At 38.3% G+C, this 15,158-nt stretch overlaps 1 protein-coding gene across 7 annotated transcripts in view; it reads right to left on the reverse strand.

Moving 5' to 3' along the window:
- Lrp1b (LDL receptor related protein 1B) overlaps positions 1–15,158 on the reverse strand; it is a 1,919,409-nt gene that overhangs the window by 1,563,534 nt on the left and 340,717 nt on the right. For all 7 annotated transcript variants that reach the window (XM_036183000.1, XM_036183003.1, XM_036182999.1 and 4 more), the window contains exon 2: positions 9,871–9,993. In XM_036183000.1, the coding sequence (XP_036038893.1) occupies positions 9,871–9,993 (123 nt within the window). The remainder of the gene's footprint in view (positions 1–9,870; positions 9,994–15,158) is intronic.

Consider the following 15,158-nt stretch of genomic DNA (forward strand, 5'->3'; position numbering starts at 1 on the left):
GTTACAGACATGAGGGAAGAAACCAAGAAAACTACAAGAGAGGTGATGTATATGCTGATCCTTCTATTATGGGAACAACTCTGAGACTGGATGAGACATGATAAATCTTGTTGACTACAGAGTATGAATGACTTATTATTACATATCATCCTTTCATATGGCATAGATAGAGATTTATATTACAGTTTGGCTATACAGACCAAACAGACTTATAAAGTTGATAAATGCCTTTTATCTGCTCAAACAGAAAACAGAAAATATTCCTTAGCTGAATTGTGCATACCACATATTCCATACCCCTCTTTATGCAGATGTGTATGTTAGCTTTAAAAGTTTGTGTGTTTTAATAAGAAAAGAACCAGATATCATCAACAAAGAAGACAAGTAGCCCAGGCGACCCAGCCTCTCAGAATTCCTTTGTTGCAGTTTCCTAAAAATTGCATCCAGAGAAACTTCAAAGCAGCTAGCTGAGATGGTCCAGCCTCAGAGACTACTTCATCCCAGTCTTCAGTTAAGTCCTGTGCTTGCCCATCACACAGAGTCTGGACAAGAAATGACACAGGCAGCTCCCTCAGGACTTGACCATTGTCTCAGTTTCTCAGGTCACCAAAAGATGCTGTCATTTCCAGACAACAGGAAGTAGTTTTAAGAACATGACACCTGTATTCCCAAATGGTAGGACAGGTGGTTATTGGTCATCTGGTGGGTTATGTATGTTTGTTATCATGGGAGGGGGGTGTTGGTTGCAAATTCCTACTGGTCATGTTCAAGGAAAAAACTAAGCAAAGAAGGTTACATTCAAGGATCTCATTCTGAAAAAAAATAGGAGGATATTGGGATGTTAGGATAAAACGGTAGATTACTGAACCCACTTTTTAACTAAAAATTAACTAGTATGCTCAGATATTTTACATTTGTATGGATTTTTGTATACTGGTACAAATTTAAGATTATTTTTGTTATAGCATACTGTAAGGTATTGTGCCAATGCAACACATTTAATATCATTAGGTAAAGTTCTAGTCCTTGAAAGCTACTCTTACAAATTGTTTAGGATAATTAAGATGAAAATCAAAGTTGTAGTAAGGGTTTAAATGTAAACAGAAATAAGCTTGACTTAGCTTCTTGTATTTTAGATAGATAAGTGTTCGTCAAACACTTCAGAGATCTACAGAAAATGGCATTTCAGATGTTTTAATAATATAAGGCTTTTCATGACAGTGAGACATGTCTTCTTATGGATGCACCAATTTACTTAAAAAAAGATGATGGGCATCAAAGAACTTCAATACTGAGTTTGCTTTTACTGTGACAAACTAGCTATGGGGACAATAAACTGTCTTTGCTTCAAATGCTGATAATATGCTGTCTGAACTGGGCATGCAGGAGGCAAAGGAACTTGGCTGCCAATCTTTGCAAAGACAATGAAGGACAGTCCTCCAAAATTCCAGCTTCACAGAAAAGTCTGTCAGATATTGTAGGCCCATACACCCAAAATAGATTCCTTAATGTTATGGAAGAATCTTGGGTGACTGTCCAGGCAACTAGTTATCTCTCTCATTTTTATAATTTGGAAGTTGTTTGTTCTGTACTTCCTATTTGCTCAAGTAATATTTTATACTTCTAGGGTCTCTAATGGGGATTGTAGACTAGATAGTTATAGTCTTACTATTTGTTTCATTACCAAATTCAAAAAAATGTGAAAGAGATGTAAAGTTTATAAAAATTGAGAGACATAAGAGCTTATGTTGTGGGAATGGAGAGGAGGGGCTGGGGGAAGGTGGGGTTGAGGACGGGAGGGGGGAGGACAGGGGAACCCATGGCTGATGTATAAAATTAAAACACATAATAATAAAGAAAAAAAGGAAAAAAAAAATAAAAGCTTATGTTGTTTACCTACGAAAATGTTTTAAGACCTGAAAGGATATTTTTAGGCTGGTAATACAAATTATGAAGGAAAATGGTTTAGGTATAAAACTTTGGACTCACTAAGATAGAATATTTTCTTCAAATTTGCCAAATACTAATGGACTGAACATTATAAATGTAATTAAGTTGATAATTATCCTTATTGTACATAGTTTCACTGTGTTAGAGTTTAAATCTTTCCTTTTTATTTAGACAAAAAGGGGGAAAGTTGTGAGATAATCCTTTTGGGTAATGTGAAGATATGTTCCTGCCAAGGCACCTTCCAATTGGTTTAATAAAGAACTGAATGACAATAACTATGCCAGGGAGGATAGGCGGGAAGTTCAGAAAGGGATAGAAACTCTGGGAAGACTCTGAGGAGGGGAATTTGCCAAGGAGAAGGGAAGCAAGTCAGAAATACAGTATGGAGAGGAGGTAATGAGCCATGTGACAAAATGTAGATGAATATAAATGGGTTAATTGAACTTATGAAAGCTAATTGGGAGCAAGCCTAAGCTAAGGCCAAGCTTTCACAATTAACAAATCTCTGTGTCACTATTTCGTGCAAGCAGTACAAAGAAAGACCTGCTACAACCCACAGTGTGTTACAGTTTGAAGCCAAGAGACAGAGTCTGGACTCCTATTCTAGCCTTCTACCCAAGGAAGTGAGGCCCTTGATTGGCAACGTGTTTATGTATCTTTTTTTTTTTCCTTGATGACTCTAACATCATTACCTTTCTCCTAAGGCAACTATAAGGACCCCTGATATTTAATAATACTAATGTCAAAAATCCTTCCAAAAGTAGCAAAGTGTCAAAGAGATACAAGGCTTTCCTCTAATTCCCATTTATGATAGATTAAAATTCTCAGGCTCTGGCTGCAATCAAAATTATAAAATAAATATTTTATATTAGTCCTTTTTCTCTTTTGGCTATTCAATGAGAGGAGTTGGGAACTATCCCCTTTCATCTTTGTTCCTAAGAACCAAGGAAGATTTTGGTCAAATGATAAAGTCTTCCCACTTATATGTGACCCTTCAAGGTTAAGCAGTGAGTAGTGGGAGCTTGATCACAGAGCATCTTCCTGGACGAAGGAGAAAAACTGTGATTCATTCATTGATTCTGTGCTTCCCAGAGCAAACCCATTTTGCATAGTATATTTTTTTTTCTTTGTGAATAATTTCTGCCATCTCCCAATCAGGAAAACAATTGTTAGAAACTTTTTAAGTAAACACATTCAATTAAAAATCAGTTATATTGCTTAGATCTGAAAGGGGCCAATATATCAATTAGCAGGGTGATGTTACTCCTTGCCCTACTGACTAAGCAAAGAGTTTGTGTCTTATCCTTAAGTAATAATGGAAGAAGTCATGAGTGGGACAAGAGAATGGCATCACCTTTAGAAACGAGCTTGTGGCACACATCATCCTATAGAGCCTCACTTAGCAAAAGGGTCTTTTCAGAAGCACTTCTGAGTCAAAGTCACACGTACATTTTTTTGCTCTGAGTTTAAAGAATGGAAGATCTTCTGGGATTAAATGTACCCACCCACAAAAAGTAAAGAAGCCTTCATCTCCAACCCCCAGTGCAGGATTAGTTGGGGGGTAAGTGATGGATTCACTAGGTTCCAGGAAGGCTCCTAGCTCAGTTTCAGACTTGTCCCTGCAGAGCCTGCCAAGGCTGATGTTTGCCGTACATCATCCTTTAAGCCAAGGAGATTTTAGCAACAGAGTCTTTTGAAAGCATGAGTTTTATTCTCCCCTTGTCTTTTCACACAGCAGAGTTTCATCCTTGCAGTTTCAGTTCTGCTGGGGACGGACTGCTATCCTTTTGGAATCTTGGACCAGCAATCTTGAATCAGAAGACCATGGGGTCAGCAACAGAGAGTAAAAGGTGAGCTTTTGGGACATTTTGGAACTGAATCTGCCTTGGGAGCTGTAGGACACTCAGTTCTGTCACCTCTGCCACCAATCAACCTTCCTTGGAATTGCAAAGACACTTTCTGAGACACTGTTATCTCACAGTGGTCCAGACTGAGGAGAAATCTCACCTTTTCCTGGTGCCCACTGCGCTCGGAAATGAACCAACATTTGACAGGCTCCTTTAATTCACGGTACTTTCTCACCTTCCCATCACCCCTTCATATCAAGCTCTTTAGTGGGTGTTTTTATTATTAAGGAGGGGTCAATGCTTTTGGCCTTTCTACTGCTAAGGAGAGGAGCGTCAGAATAAAACGAACAAAACAGAAAGAATTGAAAGAGACATAAACTGTCCTCTTGGGTCTCATCTGCTTTCTCTTTAATCTGTAAGACCATTTCTGCTTCTCTACCTAACGGAAAGCTTAGCTCTGAGCCTCCCATAGATGAGCTCATTGCAAAGTGACCTCTAAATCACGATTACTTAGGAACACTGACCACACTTTCATCCATATTAGTGTTCCTGTAGCCTACTTTCACTGCCTTGTTCTACCATACATTTTAAAGGGCAGTATCTGTTTGCTAATAGCTTCCCACATGAATCTCATTTTATTTCTCTGACCTGTATCAGAGAGAGTTAGAAGGAAATTATCAAAAAGGTTTATACCTTATACCACAGGGGGAAAGTCCGTATATGAATATAAGAAGTTGATTAACATCTCACTATCTAAAGAAAGTTAAAAAGTCTCACAACAACAGAAACACAATAGAAACGATGGTCACTTCATGCAGAGTCACATCCAGCTGGATGGCTTACAGACATTTTCATCTTTTAGAAATGTTTCTGTTCCTGGGACACAGGAGACTTGTTATTTTTACTACATTGTTCAATTAGATAAGATCACTCCTGAAGCTTCATGAAGCAGATGTATTGAAATGACCTTCTGTGATCCTCAAATAATGTTACACTTTAAAATTTGGTGGCTTGAGGTGTCTTATTAGGGATTGAATCTTTCTTCACCTCAGTATTTCTTTTTTGGGGGGAGACATTTTTAAAGAAACACAAGCTCTGCCTCTACTAATCATCCTAGTGAAGGGCTACAAGAAAGACCACAAACTCTGTCTTTACTTTAAAAGAACCAGATAACAAGGTCAGCACACTCCACTTCTGTAGCATCAATTAGTGATATTTTATACCAATATAACTATAATATTATGTTGAACTCTGGATAAATAGTCAGCATAGTGGGTTGTTGGTTTGTTTTTTTTTTTTTTGAGCAATAACTAAAAAAAAAAAAAAAAAAACCTGCTCTAGAAAAACCTCTACATCAAAGTTTTCCTGACACATGAGTGTCATTAATCTAGTTATAAAATCTGTTCATTAGTCAACTCAGATGACTTTAGGTAATAAGCTATGCCTCTTCATGGACACATCCCTATGTATAAAGCTGATTTTTTTTTCAATTAGGTTTGAAGTAGACACAAAAGAGTCTGCCAGATGTGGAAGTACTGTTCTATCAAAAGCTTTCAAGGAAAAGTGGTTCACAGTATTCTCAGTGCAGCAAGCAGGTGGGGCCCAAGGTGGAGAGGAGGCCTTGCTAGTTAATACACAGCACTTGAATGTGAGGCAGTTATTATCATTTCCAGGAATTAAAAAAGTAAGTTAGGTGGAGAATAGCAAAGGTATTTATAGATAAATGGGCTTTTGAGCTGGGCCTGCAACTGCAGTTTAAACACAATACACATCACCCCACACACAGAAGGTGGGAAGAGGTACAGCACAGGTCACTGTGGCACATGCCACCAGCAGGCTTTGCTACTCAAACTCTTTCCTTTCCTTTTCCCTTTACTACTATGGTATTTAGTGTTGTCCATCTGACAGAATCTAGAATCAACTGCAAGATGGGCCTCCGAACAGGATTTTTATGTATATGAGCTTTGGGCACCATGTGTGTGCAATGGTCAGAGACCAGAGGAGGGTGTCAGGTGCCCTGAAGCTGCAGTTACAATTGTGACGACTATGAGCTGCTATGTGCTGCTGATATTTGAACCTGTGCCCTTTTCAAGAATGGTAAGTGCCTTAAGCAAGATAAACTCTGTGGAGGATTATCCTGATTAGGTTTATTGAGAGGGGAAGATCTACCAAGAATAGTTAGCACCTGACTGATATCCTGGACTATATAGATGGAGGAAAGGAAATGGCTTTTGTCTGAGTATTTTGTCATAGCAAGAGGAAAAGGAACTGAGACAATTACCTTTACTTCACATCTCACCCAGAAAATAGCCTCTGCTGAGAATATTTGTTGCCCCATGACCCATATGATCAGTTCAAGCACAGAAGTTCTAAGCAGAAACCGATTGCATTTAATTCTAATAGAAGCTCTTCTTCCGACAGAGTGAGTGAACAGGCATTTGCCTGTTTGCTTTCCTTTTTCTTTTCCTTGTGTCTGAAATGGAACTGTCTGCTAGAGAAGATGGAGCAGCCAGTCCGTGAAGGTAAGACTGACAACCGCAAGCCAAGCATGGAGGAACAAAAAGATCAAGAAACTCGGTTCATACTGGAGCGATCAGATTAATTTCAAGTTGTCCCGCTTCGTAATACTTTTTTTTTTTTCAAACTTGAGAAAAGAAAGCTGCTAGGTAAACCACCAGTTTTGTAGCATGTACTCAGATTCAGCCCTTGCCAACTGCTTTGCATATATAGAAAGCATGCAGAGTTTGCAGACCATGCTATGTTACTTCAGGCTGGAACCATGAGTCCACAAACAGGTCTTGGCGATATTCAATTACTTTGTGGGTTCGATCCACCCCAACACCACCACATTACCTAAACACACACAGATGTGCATGCACAACTGTAGATTCAGTATGTTTCAGAAATTATACTTAGACATTGGTAGGGCAAAATATAACTTGCTAACCAAATCTGATCTGTAGCCTACTTTATTCTTTTTTGATTTTTTTTTACTATAAATTTTTTTAATAGTGAAAGCTAGCAGATAGTTTAAAAACAAACAAACAGACATTAAAAAGGATAATACTCAGTGGAGACCCTGTAAGTCTCTGAAATGTAAACAGTCACTATTGAGGTCCTTTACATAAAAGCCTTACTTACCCTACATAAGAACAAAACAAAGTCAATGCATAAATTGTCACAGCTATCTAGGTTACAAATGCTACATTTGCAGGGGCCATTTTTATACTTTACTCCTTTGCTCAATTAAATCACATTATAAACAAAATATGCTCTGTAATCAAAGAAATCTTTAAGTGATATCTCAGAATGTTAATAAAGCAGTCACATGAAGAACAAGTAGCATTGTTAATACTTTCCTGGCTGAAAAAAAAAAGAAGTGAGGTTATTTCTGATAACTTTGAATCCCCGGAAAGTATCACACACCAGCTGGAGTTGATTGTGGAAAGAAGAATCATTAAGCATTGAACAGAAAAATCCTGGAAGGAATTAAGGTTTGAATACCGCTGAAGAATGTGCCTTTCAAGACGACTTCCTTGCCACAGATGGTGCCATGCTTGCATTTCACAATGAAACCTTTCCCACGTTTACATTCATTCTAGCTGTATCCTACAACTAACAACAGTGAGTTGAAAGCCATGAATATAAAGACGGAGATTCTCCTGATTTCCTATTCTCCTCACCTCATAGGAACTAAAGGTGGTTCTAATCATGGTTTAGATACTTGAAGACACATTTCAAATTACACACAGGAAGAACTTCATCTCCAGGGTGAAGAATTTCTTCTCACATAAAAAAAAGTTAAAATTTTTTAAAATTCCCAAATATTAGTTAAGTCCTTCCAAAATGAAGTCCACCAAGTGGCAATTGAAACCAGGTAAATTTTCTGAGTCAGTAGCTGATAGTGAAATTCAACTCCTGCCAGTTGGCTATGAGAAAATATTCCCAAAGAAACCAAGGAGAGGAAGAAATCATGGGTTCATTTAAGTACCTTGTATATTTTAATTTCATTTAACTTTTTTCCTCTATGTATTTTTTTTTCTTCCCTAAAGCACTTCAGTTATCAAAGATTGTAGGCCAATCTCTTCCTCATCTCCCACAATATCTGATCCCTGATGGAATTTTTCACTTCAGAAGTTCCATATTTCTTGATATATTCTCACTTATTCTTCTCATTGTAAAGGCTGAGTAGATTTAGGCAAAAATACATTGCACCATATCGTTTCATTTAAATTTTAAACACATTTAAAACAATGTGTTTTACTATCAAATCAAAAGTAACATGTCTCTGTTTGTACACATAACAAAATTATAATTCCTAAGAGTCAGTCTTCACAAGTGTCCATCCAGAGTGTTTGGACCTTTCACATCAAATGTTCACATTCATGTAATTACAGTATTGTACCATTATTTTATGGAGATTAGGCATATAACTTATAGGAACTTCACAAAATACACTGTGAAGCACTGTGTTAATTATGAAGGTCTAGATTAAGAAATTTAAATTTGAAATGTCTATATGGTGTCTTTCAATGAATGGTGTTATAAAATGCATGATCCTTTATGGCTAGTATCTTCCCATTTGTGTAATGTTTTTAAGGTTCATCTGTGTTGTATCATGTGTGAGTGATTTATTCTTTCCTACACTGACAAATAATACTATTGTAGGGATTGGCAAAACTTTTTAATTCATTATAACATTCTTATTTTCTTATCTTCAATCTATCACACCCAGAATCTGGTCTATGTTCTATAAGGATTCCAACCCAAAAATTTTATAATGTAAAACTGGTAAAAATTAGAAATTTCTTAAATAACTCCAACCTTTTCCTGTGGAAGATGGTTTAAAGTAAAGATGAGAAACTTCATTACACATATTCATGTTCACCCATGCTGAAAAACCTTGGTAGGCTTGCAAACATAAAGAATATTTTGAGCACTGATTACATTTTTAATGGCAAGATTTTAATAACTAATGCATTAGTTCTATTTACAAAATGAGCAAGTGCATAGATAAAACCATAGAAGGGAACCAATAAAGGTTATCACCACAATATCAATCAACAACAATGATGAGTTTTTTTTTTTCCTTCACTTTGACTTTACAGAACTGTGTGTTTGCCTTGGGGATAATATTGATATGCTGGCAGATCTGGGCATATGAGGACCACAGACTGATGCTGCAAGTTCTCCAATATTGGTATCAAAATCAGTTCCCACACTGGAAAACAGGTCATCACCCATACAACTATGGGTCATTCAGCTGTATGTACTCACACCATTATTCACAATTTTGTTACAGTGGCATGTCTAGTCAGTGAAATCCTCTGGGGATTTCATGTAACAAATGCTTCAACTTGGATTAGAACCCACAGACAGCAAGAGCACCCTAATCTCATTTTATAAAGGTTTAGACCCTCAGTGATAAGGTTTCTGTCTTGTAGGTTCTAAAGAAATTATGTTCAGTAATCTGTAGAGTTATAAAAATGAATATAAATGATGTGAAAGCTAGAGGTTGCTTTTCTTAATGATCCTTCTTCTGTACACGCCTCCATCAAAGATACACGAGACAAAGCAGAAGAAGGCTCCTGTGTTGCTATGCTGTTTCTGTTTCTCTACAAGTTTCCGAACACCAGCACAGTTGCAGTAAGGTACTTCAAACTCTATGACTGCATTTCAGTCTCTCATTCACTCATTTTGAAGAAAACATAAACAAAAGATTTCACATTTCCCAGGATAGGTTTAAAAGGAAATAGTATGCTGGGCAGTGGTGGCGCATGCCTTTAATCCCAGCACTCTGAAGGCAGAGCCAGGCGGATCTCTGTGAGTTCGAGGCCAGCCTGGTCTCTAAAGCGAGTTCCAGGAAAGGCACAAAGCTATACAGAGAAGCCCTGTCTCAAAAAAAACAAAAACAAAAACAAAAAACAAAAACAAAAAAAAAACAAAAACAAACAAACAAAAAAAAAAAAGGAAATAAAAATAGAATCAACTAGAAGAGCAGCGATCTGTAAAAGCAACTGACATTTGGTTTCACACGGAGGCAAATCCAAAAGCAAAGAACCTTTCTACTCACAGGTGACTAAAGATTCATCTGACTCATCCGGGCAGTCCGGGTCCCCATCGCACAGCCAACTCTGAGAGACACAAGTCACGTGGTCGTGGCAAAGAAATTCCCCAGGGTCACACAACTGCTGATCTGAGAAGGCAAATGGATTGAAATCAGGTATGAATGGCCAGAGCATGACTATAAGAGCTTACAGAAGTTGCGCAGCAGCAACAACTGCATCTGCAGGAGCCGCGTTGCTCAGGAGCAAAGCTATAGCATTCATTTCCTTAAATTCTGCTCGTTCAGCTCGAGCACACAACTTTGACAGGCTTCACTGCACTGTAGCTTAACACAGCCTGTTCCGAAGACAAGGAAGAATTCTGTTGGTGTTCATGACTGCAGGCTTTATCACATCAAATATGGCCTACAAATGTTGACGCCAGTCAACTTGGTAGGCCATATTGTAGCAGAGCCGCAGCTAATGACTGGAATTTCGTCTTCATCACTGCTCCAAACAGGGGAAAACTTGATAGTCATTTAATATTGAAACTAAATTTCATTCTTTCTTTATTTAAAAAAAAAAAAAAGATTTTTTAACTTCATTTTACATACCAATCCCAGTGTCCTCTCCCCTTTCCCCACCTCCCCTGCCTCCCCCAATCCCACCCCATCCACTTCTCATTCTTTTTAACTGTCTCTCCTGATATGATGCATCATGGCTCTATGAACGAGGTATCAGTGTTGTAGAACCGGTGTCCCGCTTTTAAAACTGACTGACAGCAGAGCAGCCTCTGCCGCTAGACAGAATAGCAGAACTTCTGTCGTGCTTCACTGGACATGGGTTCTGGAGTCATGTGCACATACGAAATTTACTGTTTTCCTTTTAATATTTCTAGTATTGGGGATTGCCAGTCTCTCCTGAAGTCCTAGTAAATTCAGCGGATATTGATTTTTTTATGATATATTTTCTCCTAACTTATGGTTCTACCTGGACAAATATTATCTTTTGAACATGCATGAACTAGGAATGTTTCTCCTGGCTGTGAGTGTGAAAATCACAGTGGCTCCATCTCTCTGTGATTCTCATTTGCACTTTTGTCCCTTAGCAATAAACAAAATACTGAAGAACCTTTCACTCAGTGTTATCTCAGATTTAATAAACAATGCTGTGTCTTTCCTTATCTCAAATTTTATTTTCTTCTTTTTCCGAAAGTATAACTATCAATAAATTTATTAGAAACAGATACAAGCACACATCCTCAATGTTGGTAAATTTTAACTTTTTCCTTTCTCATACAGAGGATAGTGTGTGAGAAGTAATATGATACCCTGTCATGTTTACCCAATTCATCAACAGCACCTGCATCACCATCATCACATGCTTTTGGATTGAGTTACTTGAATACATTATATTTGGCCATAGGTATATGCTACAGAGTCAAAGACGTAAAATCCATTATTTTTTCAAAACGAATCTGATAATATGCTTGTGTACTCATAATTTTAAAACTGATGAGTGAGAATACTAAAAAAGAAACAAGCTGGGCAGTGGTGGCGCATGCCTTTAATCCCAGCACTTGGGAGGCAGAGGCAGGCGGATCTTTGTGAGTTCGAGGCCAGCCTGGTCTACAAAGCGAGAGAAACCCTGTCTTGAAATCAAACACAAAAACAAAAAAAGTAAGTACAAAGGTATTTGGGAGCTAACAGCATATAGCTTAGGGGTAGAAGAGGAACTGCCTTTGGGTTTCTATTGCTTCAATGAATGAAACACCATGATCAAAAATAAACTTGGGAAGGAAAGTTTTTATTTGGCTTGTACCTCCACATTGTAGACTATCACTGAAGGAAGCCAGGACAAGAATTCAAACAGCAAAGAAACCTGCAGGCAAGAGCTGATACAGAGGCTATTGAGGAGTGCTGCTTACTGGCTTGTTCACCAGGGCTTGCTCAGTCTGCTTTCTTATAGAACCCAGGCCCACCAGCCCAGGGATGGACCTATGCATGATTGGCTGGTCCTTCTCTGGTCAATCATTAAGAAAATGTCCTACATATTTGCAGATAGCCCAGTCTTACAGAGGCATGTTTTTCAGTTGAGGTACCCTCCTCAGATGACTTTAGTTTGCATAAGGTTGACACAAAACTAGCCAGCACAGAAACCTAGTGCCTATAAGGCCATGTGTTTATTCTCCAGCATCACACTCTACAAAAATATAGATAGGCAGACAGACAGATCCCCCAACACAGAAGCACACGTGCGTGCACAAACACACACACACACACACACACACACACACACACACACACACAGAGAGAGAGAGAGACAGAGAGAGACAGAGACAGAGACAGAGACAGAGAGAAAGAGAGAGACAGAGAGAGACAGAGAGAGACAGAGAGAGACAGAGAGAGACAGAGAGAGACAGAGAGATCAGATCAAAAGATAATACTTAAATATTTCTTTAAGGGAGGCCAGGCACTGAGTAAATGGACAATAGGATGCGGTGATATTTTATTCATACTCTTAACAAATAAAGCCTACTTGGGGATCAGAGAATAGAACAGCCAATAGATTAGACAGTGGTGGCACACACTCTTAATCCTATCACTTGGTAAGCAGAGATCTATCTGGATCTTTATGAGTTCAAGGCCACACTGGAAACAGAGCCAAACACACCTTTAATCCCAGCTCTTGAGATTCATGTCTTTGCCTGAGAAGCACACATGTCTTTAATCCCAGGATGTGATGGCAGGAAGCAGAAAGGTATATAAGGTGTGAGGACCAGTAACTAGAAGCTTTTTATTGGCAGTTCAGCTAAGACCCTTTCGGGTAAAGACACAGAAGCTTTCAGTCTGAGGAACCAGTATCAGCTGAGGAGTTGGCGAGGTGAGGTTGGCTGTGGCTTATTCAGTCTCGCTGATCTTTCTGGGGATTTACCCCAATATCTGGCTTTTTTTTTTAATTAATGAGACAGTTTAACAATTTGTGTTACATAATAAGGCCTTTTAAGATTCATGTTACAATATTTATTTAGAGTTGAAGTGAATGCATATTAAATTGTATTAAAATTAAAATTATATTTTTCACTCAATAATGTTATATCATATTTATAACTATATTCAAATGTTGTGGGGCAAGACTTAAATTTGGCTTAAGGCAGTCACATACTATTTGGAGTTCATTTAGGAAAAACTTTGGGATGAAATTCAAAACCATATATGTAAAGATAAAATAAGATTTATGATAAAATAATTTAATTAATTGTGAATAACAATACAAATTTCTAAGAAAGGCTCAAAATATTATAGAGGGGCAAATGCTGTTCACCATGTTTACTCCATAAAATCCATAGTGGATGGTTGAAGGCTTGTCACTACTCTATTACCTTCATGTGACATATTTATCTTCCTTCTTTCCTCTCAACCTGCAAACAATTGTCATAAGAAGAGGGATAAAAGCACAGTACCTACTGAAAGTCTTTCCATATTGTACAGCCTGTAACTAAGTCCACATTAGTTACTTCTTGTTGTATGGTAAGTATAAAGAAGTATGGAGGACCATGAACAACTGTTTGTGACATTGGAACAGAGCATATCAGAAGCATTGGTCAGTGGAGGTTCAGGCGCAGCCTGGTTACTGTGGAGAGGATGTTAAAACATTAGGAAGTTGGTTTTGGGGATTTAGCTCATTGGTAGAGTGCTTGCCTAACAAGCACAAGGCCCTGGGTTCAGTCCTCAGCTCTGGAAAAAAAAAATAGGAAGTGCTAAACAAAGCTTAATCACACAAGTCTTCTATCTTTTTGTTCAGAGACTATTGCAGCTGTCTACAGAAGTGCCCAAGATGATGGGCTAAAACATAGTAGGAACTTCAACTTCAACAAATATTTTGCTGGAAATCATAAGTGTTAGACTTAAGGATTTATGACTACTTCAAATACTTTATATAATCTCATGTGTATATGCTTGGAAATGGATGTTTGGATCAAGTCTTTTTGTTATTGATCCCCCCCCCACCCCCCATTTATCAAAACAGTGGCTGTTTTTGTTTGTTTGTTTGTTTGTTTGTTTTTGGTATGGCTCTGTCTGTCTGTCTTGAAACTCACTCTGTAGAAAAAGCTGTCCTTGAACTCAGAGATCTGCTTGCCTCTGCCTCCCAAGTGCTGAATCAAAGTTATAAAGTTATAAGTCATAAAGTTAGAAGAATAAAAATTGTCTAGAGTCACAAAGGCCTGTCTCTCATAGAAAGTGAAAGAAACAATAATATAAACATATGCTTCAAATGCCTTTCTATTCCCACCCTAGTTAGCTTTCCTTCCTTGTAAGAAAACACTGACCAAAACCAGCTTGGGAAGGAAAGGGTTTATTTGGCCTACAGGTTGCAGTCCATTTTCAGGAGAAGCTATGGGAATAATTGAAGTCCTAAAGAGAAGAACTGAAGCAGAGTCCATTGAGGGATGCTGCTTACTGACTTGCATCTAGGCTCATATTCATCTACCTTTATTAAAAGGTTCAGGCCCAGGAATAGCTAGGGACAGCCCTGACCACAGGATGCTGGACCCTACTGCATCCAATAGCAATCAAGAAAATGCCTCCAAAGATGTGCTCACAGGCCAATGTGATGGAAGCAATTCTTCAGTTGAGGTTTCTTCTTCCCAAATGACTCCACTTTCCTGTCAAGCTGGCAGATGCAGCTAATGATGACAGTTGCCAAATCTTTGTCTAGGCATTGGGGGGGAAATGAAAGCAAAAATACAAACAACTCAAACTCTGATTTACCTGCAGTCATGCAACTTCAAGTATGCTTTTGTGCAAGGATAGAACGAACCAGAGGGAAATGACTTGAATGTATTTATAAGCAATAAATTCTTTAGAAAACAGTAAGAATTAAGAGGTGGGGATTGGCAGTGAAGAATAATGTTAAGAATGATGCTGTGGAAGATGTGACTGAGAGTGTTACCAGATGAAACCAGAGCTTTTTGTTTGTTTGTTTTGTTTTTCAAGACAGAGTTTCTCTGTGTCCAAAGTCCTGGCTGTCCTGGAACTCATTTTGTAGACTGGGCTGGCCTTGAACTCACAAAGACCCACCTGCCTCTGCCTCCCAAGCTCTGGGATTAAAGGCGTGTGCCACCATCGCCTGAAGAGACCAGAGCTTTTAAAGGTTGACCTTAGCATTCTTTTGAATAAAAGACAATGTGTTAAAGATAACAGCCTAAGAAAAAGGTAGTTGATAAATCAAAGGAACAATGAGGGCAGGGTGATGAAGAAAAGATCAAATACAAATAAACAAAGTGAAATGGTAAAGGATTGTGGGGGACAAATGA

This window comes from Onychomys torridus, chromosome 4 (genome assembly GCF_903995425.1).
Source record: "Onychomys torridus chromosome 4, mOncTor1.1, whole genome shotgun sequence".
NCBI classification, from domain to species: domain Eukaryota; kingdom Metazoa; phylum Chordata; class Mammalia; order Rodentia; family Cricetidae; genus Onychomys; species Onychomys torridus.